The sequence below is a fragment of the Onychostoma macrolepis genome, chromosome 07 (assembly GCF_012432095.1).
Source record: "Onychostoma macrolepis isolate SWU-2019 chromosome 07, ASM1243209v1, whole genome shotgun sequence".
In the NCBI taxonomy this organism is placed as follows: Eukaryota; Metazoa; Chordata; class Actinopteri; order Cypriniformes; family Cyprinidae; genus Onychostoma; species Onychostoma macrolepis.
The window spans coordinates 8,023,707-8,040,433 of NC_081161.1; the positions used below are offsets into that span (position 1 = coordinate 8,023,707).

The window sequence follows — 16,727 nt, forward strand, 5'->3', positions numbered from 1 at the left end:
TTTTCAATGAAAAACTGCTTATTTTGGTGTGTTTGTCATACAAAGTTATCATATGGTTTTAGAACACTTAGATATAGTCATAGGGAGTACTTTTATATAGTCATAGGAGTACCTGTAGGGCTACTTTTATGATGATTTATTTTTTTTTTGTCATTTTTAGAGTTTGACAGCTCCAGCATATATAAAAAAGGCAGAAAATGAAACCGCACAGGTTTTGAGCAATATGAGGTTGAGTAAATGATTTAATACTCGTTTTAGGGTGAACTATTAAATGAGAAACAGTGAGAATGCATAACAGGCCTTTCATAGTACCTTCCTCTGAATCGAATGAATGTCCTCCCTGGCGCAGCGGAGCTCTGCAGGTATGACAGCGGAAACATTCCCTGTGGAAGTGGAATCCCTCCGCGCTGAGCCTCTCCACTACAAACACCCGTTTCTTACACGCATGACACACATCACCCAGACTCTGAGGAAATTCTCTTTTTAAGGAAGGCTGGGGAAAAAAAGAAGAAGAAAAAAACTGGTTAAGATTGTGTTGATTAAGTATGCTGAAACCTACTGCAATACCTTTATGACCTACTGCAATAGCCAAAATTATGCAGTATATATTCAAACAGTACTAGGTACTGTATTCCACAATGCAGTATGCTTGATTTGACTTTTCACTGTTGTAAATGAGCCAGAAGTAATTTCAGAAGTAAACACAGAAGTAATTTCAGTTTTTATACAAAAATGTATTCAAAATCCAAAATATTTATTTTTAAGATAATATGGATGCCACATAATGATGACTTAATTAAACATGCAAAATGCAGGTCATTTGAAATGGTGTTGCATTTTCCATAGTTCCTCACCATTTTTTGATAGCATTATATACTGAACAGTATATAAACCTCTGTGAGAGATTTAATCTAATTTTCTCAATTTACATGAGCAACCATGGTGACATTTTTTGGAGCTTGATAGTCCCAGTCCCCATACGCTTTTAATTAAAAAAAAAAAAAAAAGAAGAAGCTTGGACATTTTGCTGTATTTCAGGGATGTAAGATAGTCATACAGGTTTGTAACAACATTAAGGTGAGTAAATGATGACCAAACTGTACATGTTAACATGAAATGCACTGAACTGCACAGGATGAGTTCATAAAATTCAAAGATTAATTCATATTTGTTTTCAGATTAAAAACAACTGACCAGCTGATCTGTGGCTTACCGGGGTGTCAGAGCTGCTTGCCTGGGGTCTATGATCATTTTCATAGAGGGTAACCAGAGAGTCATCTCTAGTACCCGCTATCAGAGACACTTTGCCTACTGTGCGCTACCAGCCAATGGGAGAGCAGGGACAGAAAGTGGAGAAAAGAGAATGAAACAGAAGGACAAAGCAATACAAGACATAGCAGAGAGGACATGCTGAGATCTGAGAAAAAAGAATTCAGAAAACCATTCTGTCAAACAGTGTTTGATCGAATCGATAGATTCTGCATTGCTCAATCTTAAAGCATCACAGGAACATGGTGTAAAACAGGCAAGATTTATCAAACACCCCTCCTTGTTTTTGGCAAATTTTTAAGGTAGCCCTGAACTCATCCTTAAAGATGGCAATTCTGAAACGCATTACAAATGTATACAGTGCTTTATTAATATATTGCAAACTATCATTTAAAAATTAATTTTAACATTTTATAGCACAATCATTATGTGATGTATATTTTAATGCTTATTTATCATGTTGTTAGCTTAGCAACATGCTAACATCAGACTACTGAAATGGGTATGTTGTGTTTCCTGTACAGAGTGATATGTGCTGACTTAGGAGGCAGGCATTCACGTAACTCAGGCTCATTAGAAAAATATGACTCTGGCTACATTTCCACAAAATCTGAAATAATTTGCTTCAGGTACATTTTGCTACCATCCTTCTGCAAGGTCTTGAGCTCTTTTGTTGAGTGTCTTGACTCGTGTTTGATGAGACTTGTACCCGAGCTCTCCATATGGTAAATGCAAAGCTGTTCTAGGTGAGCTACCGAGCAAGCTTACTATGTCAGAAAATCCATATATACAATATATGGATCTGCTTATGTGCTGCTTAAGTTAAAATGTTTTAATTTACAAATCATGCACTGACGTAAAATTGTACTGAAGATATAAAATATTATTGTGTAAGGAACCACCTAAAATTGATCTTTTACTGCCTCTAAAGTGAAATGTACAGGTATGCTTTTGCCGTAATGTAGCAAGAGTCACATATTGTTATGTATGTTTGGGTCACGTTTATAGAATGTAGGCATCTAACTAGGTTTTAGAACAGAGCTCACTTTTTTAGCTCACAATGAGGGTTGTCAGTCATTCTGGTAGATACTTCTAAAGGCATCAAGTAAGACTTGAAAAACACCTATGTTGAGACGATTATGTAATGATCCAGTCACATTGAACTGTTCAGTGGATGGAGCTAGAGTTTCAGGTCAGGCATCTGGCAATGGAAGAGGGGACTTCAGAACACTCTCTCTCCCTGTGGTCAGCTGGAATGTAAGGATGCTTACAGCCAAGTGTGTGTGTGTGTGTGTGTGTGTGTGAGAGAGAGACCGGCATGTTTTCATAAGAAAGCCAACCATGTAAAGAAAGACAGTCCATCAAAGAATGCTGCCGCCCTGATCAGAGCTCTCAAGTCCTGCCTACAACATGCCAACAATCTTATGGAAGACTCATTCCAGTCAGACTGCACATCATGCGAGTCCTGGGAGATTGTGGATAAGAGTCATTCCACAGATATGGTCATATACCTGTTTGGGAGCATATGAGTCTCCATTTGACTGAAGAACATCTGTTTGTTTTCTTACAGTAAAGGATGTTGTGCTACTGCTGGTGGCAGACTGAAAATGTAGATTTGAGAGTTTATTGCAGTAAATGTTGTGATCATTTTTGGTTAAGTTAAATGAAATGCTTACCCAAAAATGAAAATGTATTTATCCTCATATTGCTCCAAACCTGTACGACTTCTTTTTCCATGGAACTCAAAAGGAGAAATTCCCAAGCTATTTCTTTCCAAGAAAGCATTTTTGTTTTATTTGGTCTTTCAAGCTCCAAAAAATTATAATATTAAAAAAATCCCAAAATATCATAAAAGGCTGTCTATATGACTTGTACCATACACTGTAAAATATATGTATATTTGTTTATGAATAAAACAGATTAATGGAGTAAGTATTACAAGAAAATACTATTTTAAATTTAAAAATTCTAAATTCAATGTATTACTTGCTGTTTCGTTGTAATTATTTATGACATTTACTCACAAGTGAATATTGTTTTAAGGTAATTCTTACACCAATTATTTTTCAGTGTATTTCAAGTATTTTGAAGCTGATACGATAGCTTTGCGTGAGTTAAAGACCAAATCAGAAGTCACGGAAACTCTCAAATCTCATTTGCACATCCACATATTCAAACTAGCCCTGTAGCATTCAACTATGAGACAAGTGAGATATTTCTTCCATGGAAGAAAGAACAGTACACAGGTTTGGAACAACATGAGGGCGAATAAAAAAACTAAATCAGTTTCATTAGTGGGTGCATATTTCACTCACTCAATCAATCAATCAATCAATCAATCAATCAATCAATTAAACAATCTTGATAAACACTCACCATTTCTGAGTTACACTTTGCTTCTTCTTCTTGCAAGTTTATGCCATAAAGTATTTCTGCCTTTAATTTACTACTTTAAAAAAGACATGAGCAGAGTGATAGTGATACTGTATGTTAATAAGAAATGACTCTGAAAGGCATTAGAACTAAGGCCATATACAGGAAGAGTGTTAAAGTTAAAACCACTGCTATACCTTAATGAGGAAGCAGAGCAGAATGTAAAGGAAAGATGGATTGGAGCAGTGCATTCTGGGATGGGGTGAAATGTTATGGAGTTAGATTGATGAGGATGGATAGTGGAAGAACTGGTCTGTTCAGAGCAGAGATGGACACACAGATTAGACAACAGGGAAATAAAGATTTTGATTTTATGTTACATAGAATAACATTAAATTGCTCAAATGCTCTAATATTATTAAAGTATCGCCAAGTAATTTTTGCTCACTGGTCTTAGACTTTACACTGACACTTTTCGGTGTGAATTCAGCATCACACAAAGGTTTCAGTCACTGATTGAGCCACTGTAAGAAAATACCCTATCCACAGACACATTTGATACTTAAGATTAATTTAATTTGAGTAGAACAAGTTCTTTACACCACCAATTGAATATCTTAAACTGCCTATTTTTCAAAGGTAATCATTTCATTAGGTGTTCAACTCTTCACAGTGGAAAAATATTCTTTCCATGCCTTGAAATAACAGAAACACTGTCTATATGACATGCAAACATGTTGGTTTAGCTTTCCAAATATGTTTAGTCACAGAAAACGCAAAACAGCAAGTTTAGATGGTGCCATGATACCTTATCAGGTATGTTAAAGTTTCTGTTTTCCTCTGACTGGGGGATCTGTGTTTCGCTCTGATGCCTAAAATGAGATGTTCTGCGACTGCAGATCCCATTCAATACGTCATAAAGCTGAACTCTGAGCACACAGTAATGATAACTAACCTACAATTATTTAGAAGATTGACTAAGCCAGTGACCTCCAGCATGCCAGATGTCAAAACACTTACGCTAAATCCCTCTACACTGTAATTATATTTCCTAACTTAGCTGAGCGATGAGGGAACACTCACCAGATGGGAAGAACTCACTGTTTCTCCCTGTATCTCCTTTTTAAGGTGCTGCACATGTAATGGTTTGGTTTTAGACACCTTAACCAAACGGATGCCAGTGGAAGAGGAGAAAAAGTAAGAATCAGATGCAGCAGACTGGGACAGACAAATTTGCATGTGTCCTTACCTGCCGCAACAGCAGAGAGGGATAGGATGAAATGAGTGGAGGAGGACAGGAAGCAGCAGTGCATTGTGGGAGAGGGCATGAAGGGGTGGTCAATGGGATGGAATGAGGGAAATGGAGAGATGAAGAGTGAGGCTGCACAGACACAAGTCATGAAGAGAGAGAAAGAGCAAGTTGGATTAGTAACCAAATGGATGGGTTGAAGAAGATCTTCAAGGTGATGATCAGATTTTTTTATCTGAGCTTTCAAACTTTTGGTTTTCTTTGGTAGAGATGTGGATCTGATTTGACTGAATTAAAATCAAAATCAGTGATCCCAGTGTCACTCAACACAATTTGATCTTGTACCAGATACTTTAAGCTCATCAATGGCACTGTCATTTTATTGTTTTATTTTAAAGGGGTCATATGATGCGATTTCAAGTTGTCCTTTCTCTTTGGAGTGTTACAAGCTGTTTGTGCATAGATAAGATCCCCGAAGTTGCAAAGACTAAAGTCTCAAAACCAAAGAGATATTCTTTATAAAAGTTAAGACTCGACCACGCCCCCCTAAAACAGCTCATTCAAACACTTACCCACACGTCTACGTCACGGTGTGGGGAGATTTGCAAAACACCACCCAAATGTATACGCAATGAAAGAGGGCGGGACTTTTATTCTCGCTGTAGTATTGTCTTGTCCTGGAGATGCTGTGTTTCGTTGTGAAAGCGAAACTACTTTGTTTGGGCTTCCAAAAGAGGACACAACTAGAAATCAGTGGTTAAGTTGTATTTACAACACTGTTCCAGAACAGTTCAACCCAAATATTCGAGTGTGTGCAGCACATTTTACGAAGGACTATTTCCTGAACCTGGGAGTAGCCTGCCAGCTATGCTCAAAGACTGTTTCTATAAAGTGGGGCAATTCCAACTTTGCAAAGGACAGTCTGGCAATTCTGACTCACAGCCTGTAAGTACGTTTTCATATTTAAAGAATTTGCCACTGACTATTCAAACGCGAGTTTTGAGCAGTGTAGAGTAGCGCAGCGCTTGTTGTTTGTCATTTCTCCGATCACAAATGCAGACACGGTAATGTTTACATGTCGCGATGCAACGCGACGCGTAAAAAGACAGTACGAGTCATTATAATCAGTAATTATGTCCCCACTGGATGCAACAAATGCCTCGTTTATAATGGGTTTTATTGTTTTTGTGTTGTTGCGCCGGGACATGGCATCACAATACAGTAAGGGGCGTAACATTTCCGTCTCACGCTTGAGGTATTTGGCCAATCACAACGTACTGGATAGCTGGCCAATCAGAGCATACCTCGCTTCACAAAACGATGAGCTTTGTAAAAATCGGCGCATTTCAGAAAGGCAGAGCATAGAGGAGCAACAATAATGTACAGTATGTGGAAAATAATGTGTTTTTTAACCTTAACTGCATTACACCACATACACAAAATAATGTTCTTTTTAGCAATGTCATATGACCCCTTTAATTTTTATTTTATTATTTATTATTATTGTTATCTCTGCATATTATGTATTATTTTTTATACATAGCAATACTGTCTATTGTATTCTGTCTTGTCTATTGACTGTGGAAACACATGTCAATAAACAACACTGACTTTTGCTAAAATTGTCCTGTCTAATGCTAATCAAGTACAACAGTCAGGTTCCACAAATAAAAACTAATTCATTTATAAGAAAGTGTATTTTTAACAACTTATACACCTTTAAAGACAGACCATTTGTGAGCTCTGAGGTTGCTAATTAACAGTACATCTGACAAGCCATCTGTTCGCATCATTTCAATTGATTTTTAAAATAATCAAGTTTAATAGTGGAATTTATGATGAGAAACTACATTACCCATGATTCTGTACGGAAAATTCCACCAATCAGAGAGTTGCGGTGAGCAAATCGCACCAAAAGAGCTCTGTGGAGTCGATCTTGCTAATTTTCAAATTCAATTTTTCTTCAAATTTTGATTCACCTTGTAGCTGGTTGGCTTGGTTCATGGCTTTAACAAAGACTTTTTTTAAAATCCTTATTGGAAAATTATTGGTAAAAATACTTCTAGAACAATGCTGCAGAAAAGGTGGACAGGCACTAATGAAATTTATATCATATTTGTAAATGTCTCAGAAAAAAGCACCTTTGAGCTTTTCGCTGATTCTCTCTTCTCTTCACAAAGCTGCATGTCTAGCTGCCCAGTCTGAGGTATATCCGTCTTATTCGAGCGGAGGAAAGAGCAGGAGGAGGACATGAATTGATGATGATTCATTAAAGGCTGTTAAATGGGCAAGCAGTATTAGGAGTGTTAAGCGATATTAGAGATGGAAAGAAGTACATGTTTAGTAATGGCAGGCACTGTCAGAGGACAGGAGACAAGATTAGGAGAGATCATGGGAGGACGTACTGTAGGGAGCAGCAATGCATTCTGGGATTGGGTGTGGTGGAGTTAATGTGGAGATGGATTGTAAGGTCAGACAGCAGAGGAGTCAGTCTGTCCAGAACAGAGATAGCTTGAACGTTCAGAACTGAGAAAATTGGATTACAGGACACTCATTACTCAAAGGAAAATGTATTGCTCAGATGTTGCTCTTTTAAATCTTAGGAGGCCTGAGTTCTTAGCATTTCTTAGTTATGTTTAACTGATAGTAAAGAACTTTATCTATGATGTTTCTCCAAAAATTCCATGGTAAAAAAAATAAACACAAAAATAGACATAAATGAAATGAGCAATAACATTAATATAGATGGCTGCAGAAAATGTGTTCCTAGAGTGGCTATTCGATGAGACATGTTTGAGTACATACCGATGTTTTTTAATATTGAATTTCAATTGCAGACTTTGCTTTAAGCAAAGTTTGACATGTTGAGATCCCTTCTGAAACGTTCTGTTCCTCCACTGAAAGTCCATTCCAGGACGCTTTTTATTCAGAGCACATCAAATATGGTAAATGGAAGCTCAACAGCACTTCCTTGACACGAGAACAAATCACATTGGTTCTTGAGGAAGCTCAAACATTCATCACATAAAGTGATTGTGTCTTTTCAGAAAACTTTTATTAAGCAATGGATGAATTATGGATTATGTTTATAATTACTTTATAAACTTTTTGAAGCATCAAAGTTTTGGTTGCATGGAATTTCAATGGAGGGACAGAAATCTCTCAGGTTTCATTAAAAATATAGTACTGTATGTTCATTTGTGTTTCAAAGATGAACAAAAGTCTTATGGAACTACATGAGGGTAACTGATGACAGTAATTGATTGAACTATCCCTTTAATTCTTCTGTTTTTGCCTATAAGAAACAACTGAGATATGACAGAGACCTCATATGTGTTTTTTCTTTCCTATGGGTACATATATACTGCTTTGTACAAAATCACGAAACCTGCAATATAAATTATGTTATTTATGTAACTTAAGTTCCTTGTGGAAAATGTTAAAATTATACATTCATATTTAGCAGTTGTTTGAAGGCTCTAGAGGACTGTTCAACATATGTTACTCACTCTTTGGAATGTTTTCAAAAGCTAAATATACTCAACTGGTTCATAGAAATTACAAGGAGGAGTGTCTGGATCGCACTTTAATGACGGATGACAAAACCCAGAACATGCGTGTTACAGTATGAAGCCGGAGAGAGCAATTCACACATACTGAGAGAAGTATAGCATCAGTTTTTGCAGATAGATTATTTTTTCTTATCTAATGATCTCAGCTTTCTCACAGAAGCACATAGTACTGGTAGGAAATATAATAAATGCACAGAGAATGTGGATGTTTGAATCATCTGTGGACACCTGGACTAATGGTTTCTCCTTATGTGTGCAGTAAAAAAGCAAAGAAGCTGCTTTTCCAGTCTGAGAGATCAATTTAAACGCTTGCAGGACCCCAGAGCAGCCCAGACCCCTTTATAAGACTAAGAGAGCCATGTGAAAGTCACCAACCCTCTTAGAATTGAGAGAAAACATTATTCCAACAATTTCTTCAAAGAACAACCAAATACCACCTAATATGTTATGATGTCCACTGGCATTCATTGACTTTATTAACTCTTTTCAAGTAAAACAGGTCATTTGAATGTATCGAGCACTGCAGTATGTCCTCAGCTGACCCACATCTGTTCTGCTAGACAGATTATTAACCAATTATGGCTGAGCGGGGGTTCAGGGAATTAATTACTCAGTATGCGATGATATCTGCAAAGACTGCAGGTGCATGATCACAGGCCAAAACCGCAGGGCATGCAACAGCAGCTGAGTGAGGAAAGCCAACAAACGCAGTAGCATAGTCACCTGATGTGGAGAGCAGGCCTCGCCAGAGAACAGAGCACTCAAATGCACAGCCTTCTCCTTTATGCTTTTTTTATGAAACTCCCTGGCCTTTTGAGTCTGGGCTTTCCTCTGAGTGAAGCAGGTAGAAAGAAAACAGCAAGAAAAAAGTGGAAGAGAATAAAGACTGAGCCTGTGGTGAACAGGAAAATCTGTGGTTAGATCCCTGTCCACTAATGCGTTTGACATTTATTGCTTGTCAATAGAATTGCGATTAATGTCATGTTTTTTAAATTCCGTTATTTTCACATTTTTAATTGGTTGAAATTGCCTCTAAACATACATATTCTCAAACAATAAGTAACATTATTTTTCATAATTTAGGAATGTATGTTTTGCTAAGGATCCCATCTGGAATTTATTTATAAATACATATTCTTTTAAAAAGGCTTTAGAACATATGAACAGCTATTCATAGCTCAGTCTTTAGAAAGAAGACAGAACAGAATGAAATAGTTTTAATGTCAAGATTGGTAAATATATTAAATTGGACATTCTATGAAATGGGTGCATTTTCCACTTCGAAAAACAAATTAAATGCATTTCTGTTAGCTTGCAGACATTCTGTCTAAAAAATAATCTATTTAAGTAATAATAAATAGCACTGCACCATTTCAGGTAAAGTAAAAACTCAGTATACAGTAGGTTGGGATGTTACTATTCCTTTAGAAAAGTTAATATCAACAGGGTTGACTGTTTTTACTATTTATATATTATTATTGACATTAAAAATAGAATTGAATGATCCTGTTTTTAATTTAAAAAAACTAACAGGGTTGATATTTTAAGATCTGTCTCCTGACAAACAAAATGTAGTGATAAAAATTTACTATTTTAAGGTACAATAATGTAATTGTGAATTGTGTTACTTTAATAAGAGATTCTCATGATGGTAACATGGTTGACACTAATCCTGGGAAAATTACTTCAAGTATTTTAAATAATGTATTTGTTTACTAAATATTGACAGAAAGAATAAAGACAAAATACTAGCTTATTTGTCAATGTTAATGAGGGACAAATGCGGCACCCATTATAAAGAATGTTCCACCTGCATTCAATACATTTAATAACGTTGTTAAATATATATTTCAGCATATCTCAAAACTTGAGGAGCTCTACTTATAATACACATATAAGACCAGAAGGAAGATGGTGGTTGTTCACCTCGATAATCTCCTCTTCCACCCTCTGGAGGCGCTGGAGCATTGCTCTCATGGCCAGCACTGCTGAGCGGCAGGTGGCTGTATTTCCTGAGTCTGAGTCAGCTGTGTTCTCTGCCTCTGATTGTGTGTGAGTGTGTGCGTGAGTCGGCTCAAGTGGTTTCCTCCGTGGATTCAGAGGACTGGAATGAAGTGAGGGGAAGAGAGGAGCCGAGGGCTCCTCAGTGTGTCGTACACAGGCAATGGACGGAAACTGTGAACACACAGCACATGTGGGCAGTGCTGGATATGGGCTGTGTCATACTGATACACAAACTTGGGGAAAAATTGTAGTGAATCTACAGAGAGGCAGAGATTCACACTGTGAAATGTAATGATGACATATATTGTATGCTAAATTACTCATTTCACTAAAAAATAAATGTTCCAAAAAGGATGTCTTGCAGGAATGCCATAGAAGAACAACTTTTGGTTCCCTAAAGAACCTTTCAAAGAACAGTTCTTAGAAAACACTTCTGAAGAACATTTAAAAAAAAAAAAAAAAAGAACCTTTTTCGACTATGAAGAACCTTGAATGGAAAACTTCAAAGGTTCTTTATGGAACCACAGATGCCAATAAGGAACCTTTATATTAAAGAGTGTAGAGTTTTAAATACTTTATTTAGATTATGTGACAGCGAATACCAGGTGATAAATGGTACTTTTTTTATAAGTATTTTGTTTGTGGGTGTACACTGAGGTTCTACCTTTTTTTTAGGGGGTGGGGGTGGTGGGACTTTCTTCTTGATAATGTTAAAGAGAGGGCTATCGCTCATATCGAGCGATGGAGGTCTTGGAGGCCTCTCATCATTAGAGTCAGACTGAAATCATTATACCAGGAACAGTTTCAGAGAAAAGGAAGCCAGGGTCAGAAGGACAGAGGGAAGAAAAGAGAAAGAAGAGATTAACTAAGCACAGAAAAACTCAGAAAGACAAAATGTAAAAGAAATGATAAGCCCTTAATTTTGTCATTGTTTTTTTTATATAATTTGAAACCAATATGCCTTAAAACCATCTTGATGTCAAACCTTGTACAACACATCATGACGTATCATATTTCAACGTTTGTTAAAGATACTGTAAAGCACCATCAGAGATTTTCTGTGAATGACAATAAAAAATTCAGTCCGTTACAAAAATCTATTGTATGGCTTCAAGATAGTTTTGCGCACAAAACATACAGAGCACTTTTTTCAGTGTATTCTGGAGCTCTACAGCCTTCACCTTTATTATACGGAAAAGAGCAGCAAGAACATTCTGCAAAATAGCTCTTTTTGTGTTCCACTGAAGAAAAACAGAAATAGTGCGATGATACAAGAGAGAGTAAACAATGACAGAATATTCACTGTCAGGTGAACTATTTCTTTAAGAAAATGTAATGTAAATCGTCCCCTGATGCCGTGAGGTCAGACAAAATAGTATTTACCTGTCTGCGAATAGAGCAGCTTGCTGTGCTGTCTTCAAATTTTGCTAGAAGCTGAGTGGCCATAAACTTGACCTTGTTTTCTTTCAGTTCCCGCCCCTCACTGGATGCAGAAGAATTCTGGTTGATGGATCTGATTGGCTGGAAGAGAAGTGGACCAATCAGAGAGCAGTTCTAGTTTCACATGCTTTTACTGGTATGTTACTATATACTATAATACTGACCTCTTCTAAGTAACTAATTTTCCGTCTTCTCTTGTATATGGCGTCATTGTCTTCAATCTTTTTTTCATTCTAAGGTACAATAAGTTATATTTTGCTTTAGAAGGAGATGTCCAAACTTCAACAAAATAAGAAAGTCCACCAAACCCAAACTGTAAAAGTGCTTGTAATAAATCAAACCCAGTGTATACTACCTTGGGTATGCGTTTACGAGGCTGAAGCAAACTCAGTGACTTGTAAACCGGTCTAGGAGGACCCGATGGACCTTTTTCATTATTTGCATCACCATCTCGCTTTGAATCTACAATGAACCACATGACAAACATTTGCATGATATTTGAGAATAAACAACTACAACAAATAAGCATTGTAACCAAACACACATCACTTTACAACATAAAAGCCTCATATTGCAGCTTGATTGTTCTAGAAGAAGCTATCTGAATGCATGTAATTTAGTTGACATCAGATGTGCTTCTGCTGTATTAACATATCTGCGGCCAGACAATATATAATGTGGAATATTTATGGCCTCCTCCACTGTGGTGATGTGCAGATCTGCAGGGCGGTAACCTGGTTTCAGACAGACATGCATTCCTGGCATGACTGCGTGACAGAAGGAATTGTGTAACACAAATGTTCGAGTGCAAAAGGCCAGATAAAATGCTTCTCTTTAGGGGTTTTCCATAAATGCATTGTGTGTTTCCTTAATGGACACACCTTATGCAAACTCTAACTAGGCGGAAGACACACTCAAAACAGATAATAGGTTTGGACAGTGTAAAAGGTTCATTTTTGAACACCTTTAATGGGCTAAATGTAACAATGTCATGTATATTTTCAGAGCTGAAGGAGCTGAAAAGACATTTTTATTGCAATAAAGTCTGTGAATTATGAGACTATGGGTGCGTCCGAAATCGCATACTTCCCTACTATATAGTATGCGAAAAACAGTATGCGAGGCGAGTAGTATGTACGAATTCATAGTATTCGAAAAATAGTAGGCAAGAAGTACCCGGATGACCTACTACTTCCTTCCGAATTCTGTAGTAGGCATATGATGGACACTTTACTATCCCATGAGGCCGCGGGAGAGGCCGCATCATATTCGAAAAATGGCGGAAAGTCGCAACGCGGCTGTCTTTAAGTGTAAAGTACCTCAGAGAAAAGCATTGTTGATGTTCATTGTGGTTAACTTGTACTTGTTTAACATCATCCAAGTAAACAACTGACTTGTTGAGGGTTTAACAAACAGATGAAACGATTGTGTGAATTAGTTATAAAAAGATCTCTAATCATTACCGATCAGATGGAGTTACGTTAACCTCAATGTAGTACATCAGCTTGTTAACGCTGCTTTCTTTAAATAGATGGTTCGTTAAGCGTTAAGAATTTAAATCATTAACGATGTTCACGCAGTGAAGTGGGCTCTTTAAATTTTCGCGCTGTTGTGAAGACGCATGACACGTGACAACATCAACATGGCGGATGTAGTACGTCCGAATTCCATTCATACTAACCTCATTCATACTATATAGAACTGACAATTATTATTAAATTATAATAATTGTTCACAATATTGCAGTTTTATTGTATTTGTGCTATAAAAAATGCAGTCTTGGTGAGCATAAGAGACTTCAAAAAACATTACAAATACTTGTCAGGGTTCTGTCACTTCGGTCTAGTGTTATTCATGGTTTTGTGACAGAGCCCTGACACTCCCGTCTTGTCCTGTTTTATGTGGGGACGCGGCTTCGAGTGTGCTCGAGCCGTGCGCTCTCTCGTCTGCGTGCCTTGTTTTGTGTTGGAGCGTGGTGTTCGGATCCCGGCACTCATGTCTTGAGTTTCGGTTTTGTGTCGGGGTTCGGACACTCACGCTCCATGTTCTGTCTCGTTGTGTGAGCGTGCGGTCTCGGGTTTGCTCGGCCGCGCGCTCTTTTGTCTGTGTATGTTGTTTTGTGTTGCACGCAGTTCATGTTTTTATCGGCTGCATGCATTCATGTTGTCATGTCTTGTGTGAACGCGCGGCTTATGGGTATTCTCATTAGCTGCGTGTTCGTGTCCTGTTTAGCACATGGCTGGTGATTTGTGTTGCTGGCCATGTGCTTGTGTTTTTGTTTTGTGTGAGTACATGGCTTTTGTCTTAGTTTATGTGTGCCATGTGCTCTCATGTCAATTGTCTTGACCCCACCCATCTTGTTTCCTGATTATTGGTTAATTTGCCCCACCTGTTTTCCTCGTTACCCTCCTAATTTGCTCCCTTTATAATCTCCTTGTGTTTGCAGTCCTGTGCCAGTTCGTCATCGATATTCCTGTGGATGTGTCCTTGTGTTTGCCTTGCCTTGCCTTGGTTTTCCCCTACGGGGTATTTTGGTTTGGCTGGTTTTGTTTATTTTTATTATTCAATAAAGGCCCATGCTCCTGCACCACTGAGTCCTCGCCTCATCCCTTCACCCCAACCCTGACAATACTTTACCGACCCACTTGTAAACAATAGTGTATTTGATTCTGCATAAAGTGTTCTACCTAAGTAGTATGCTAGTTTGCCATTCCAAACACAGCCAGTGATCCTAATAGGGTTGTAATGAAAGAGTTCATGATCTACCTGAGGGAGGTAGAGGCGTTCCCCGGAAGAGCTCGTAGAACTTAGAGAGGTAGTTGGCCATGCTGGTCTTGTCCGGCTCCTGACCTGCTGCCAGCTCTTTCCCTGTGATGAAAGGCTTAATGCCAAACTCCTTCTCCGCCACATCAAATGCCAGCTGAAGGTTTTTGGCACAGTCTTGCTCATTGAGAGAGTCGTAATCACTACAGGAAACAAGGTGATAAGAACAGAGAGCATGGGACCTGAATTAAACAAGCTGCCCTATTGACATTTATGCAAAGAAAGGACAATGTACAGCCGTGAAACTTCTCTGCTTTCTTTAAGCTACTTTTGACAATCTCAAATGACAGACTTGAAAAATGGCACTTGATAAAGTTTGTGAAATGTTGCACATGGTTATGCTGTTCATACGCTTTCTCAGCCAAGAACGCTGAAGTTTAAAAGTCACGCTGTTTAGATGAATAAGTATCGTGTAGCAGGATATCTGTTTTTGAAGGAATAAAGCTGTAACATGGGAAAGCGATTTCTCAAGGGGTCAAATTGCTTTTCACATGTCCTGCTCATGTTTAGGATTACACAGTAACTAACTGTGCAAAGGCAAAAGCTAATAAACATACAGGAGAGTTGACTTTAATGGTTGCCAAAACAGAATGTGATTTGTGGGCATGTCAGGAAGCAGACCAAATATTTATTAAATGTGCTTACGACTTAATTCCATTGCCAATGTTTCACTTATCAGATGAACATTATCAAAGTGTCATGTAAACTACTGTTTTACTAGGGACTGCCTGATTCATCCTTTAGAATGGACAATATTAGCATGTATTTTTGGACATGGCACTACCATGTTTACCTAATTCTGGACAATCTAGAAAACATATACTAAACACATTGTTGTTTAGTACATGTTTTTTTGCACAAGGTATCATGGCACTATTACATGGCAATATTTAAACATACACCATGATAATACCACAGTATTCTATTAAGTACCTTGGAGTACCATGTAAATACCATGGTACTGTATATGAACAATGGTAATCGTACAATATCACTAGCTACACTGTACCGTACTACTACCATAACACTATGTAAGTGTCAATCAAATAATAAGATACAATACTTTAGGTGATTCTACTGATCACAATATTAGATACAGATTTTAAATGTTAAAGACAGTGTTCTGATGATGTTTCCTGCAGAAGAATCTCACATGAGCTGTGGTCTGAAGCGATGTATGAGAGCACAGAGAGCCAGGCCACTGATCCAGCAGGAAGTGAGGTCAGTCAAATTCACACCCCTGTAGCCCTCTGTCTGCTTCTGGCACCACGTCAGTAACCGACTCGGCCTGATCTCAGACTCTGTTAAACACACACACAAACAGAGAAAAATGTTATTTTGTAACTGATCAACCCAAAAACTCTGAGAATCTGAGACTGTAGCTATATGAAAATATATACAGTATCTCACAAAAGTGAGTACACCCCTCACATTTCAGCAACCATTTTAGGATATCTTCTCAAGAGACAATTCTATAGAAATGTAACTTGGATATATTTTAGAGTAGTCAATGTGCAACTTGTATAGCAGTAAAGATTTACTGTCCTCTGAAAATAACTCAACATACAGCCATTATTGTCAAAAAAGCTGGCAACAAAAGTGAGTACACTCTAAGTGATAACAGCTATACGTTGTTTAACCATGCAAAGCCACATGTCCTATTCATCATGTTCATGTTTTTGTCTGCTTGACAGGACTATACAAATTTGTGTATCTTATATTAGAGCAGTTAAAATTTGGTGATTTGAGTACAATTCTCTCATACTGACCACTGGAAGTTCAACATGGCACCTCATGGCAAAGAACTCTCTAAGGATTTGAGAATGAGAATTGTTGCTGTCCACAAAGATGGCAGAGGCTATAAGAAGATCAGTAACAACCTAAAACTGAGTTACAGTATAGTGGCCAGTGTCATACAGAGGTTTTCCAAGACTGGTTCCACTTGGAACAGGCCTCGCAAGGGTCGATCAAAGATGTTAGGTCCTTGTGCTGTGCTT

At 37.8% G+C, this 16,727-nt stretch overlaps 1 protein-coding gene across 12 annotated transcripts in view; it reads right to left on the bottom strand.

The window, feature by feature from the left end:
- Positions 1 to 16,727, bottom strand: part of mical2a (microtubule associated monooxygenase, calponin and LIM domain containing 2a) — a 61,731-nt gene that overhangs the window by 4,783 nt on the left and 40,221 nt on the right. For 6 of the 12 annotated variants that reach the window (XR_009271954.1, XM_058781189.1, XM_058781193.1 and 3 more), the window contains exons 12-27: positions 15,884 to 16,031; positions 14,674 to 14,873; positions 12,263 to 12,369; positions 12,072 to 12,140; positions 11,851 to 11,988; positions 11,132 to 11,245; positions 10,390 to 10,638; positions 9,187 to 9,294; positions 7,033 to 7,107; positions 4,892 to 5,023; positions 4,726 to 4,803; positions 3,840 to 3,955; positions 3,646 to 3,718; positions 2,781 to 2,870; positions 1,214 to 1,318; positions 313 to 493 (exon numbers count right to left, since the gene is read on the bottom strand). Coding sequence is in view for 11 of the 12 variants with exons in the window: in XM_058781189.1 (XP_058637172.1) it covers positions 313 to 493; positions 1,214 to 1,318; positions 2,781 to 2,870; positions 3,646 to 3,718; positions 3,840 to 3,955; positions 4,726 to 4,803; positions 4,892 to 5,023; positions 7,033 to 7,107; positions 9,187 to 9,294; positions 10,390 to 10,638; positions 11,132 to 11,245; positions 11,851 to 11,988; positions 12,072 to 12,140; positions 12,263 to 12,369; positions 14,674 to 14,873; positions 15,884 to 16,031 (1,983 nt within the window). In the remaining variant the exon portion in view is untranslated. Of the gene's footprint in view, positions 1 to 312; positions 494 to 1,213; positions 1,319 to 2,780; positions 2,871 to 3,645; positions 3,719 to 3,813; positions 4,804 to 4,891; positions 5,024 to 7,032; positions 7,108 to 9,186; positions 9,295 to 10,389; positions 10,639 to 11,131; positions 11,246 to 11,850; positions 11,989 to 12,071; positions 12,141 to 12,262; positions 12,370 to 14,673; positions 14,874 to 15,883; positions 16,032 to 16,727 lie in introns of those variants that run through there. The other 6 variants (XM_058781191.1, XM_058781192.1, XM_058781196.1 and 3 more) reach the window with 6 other exon arrangements.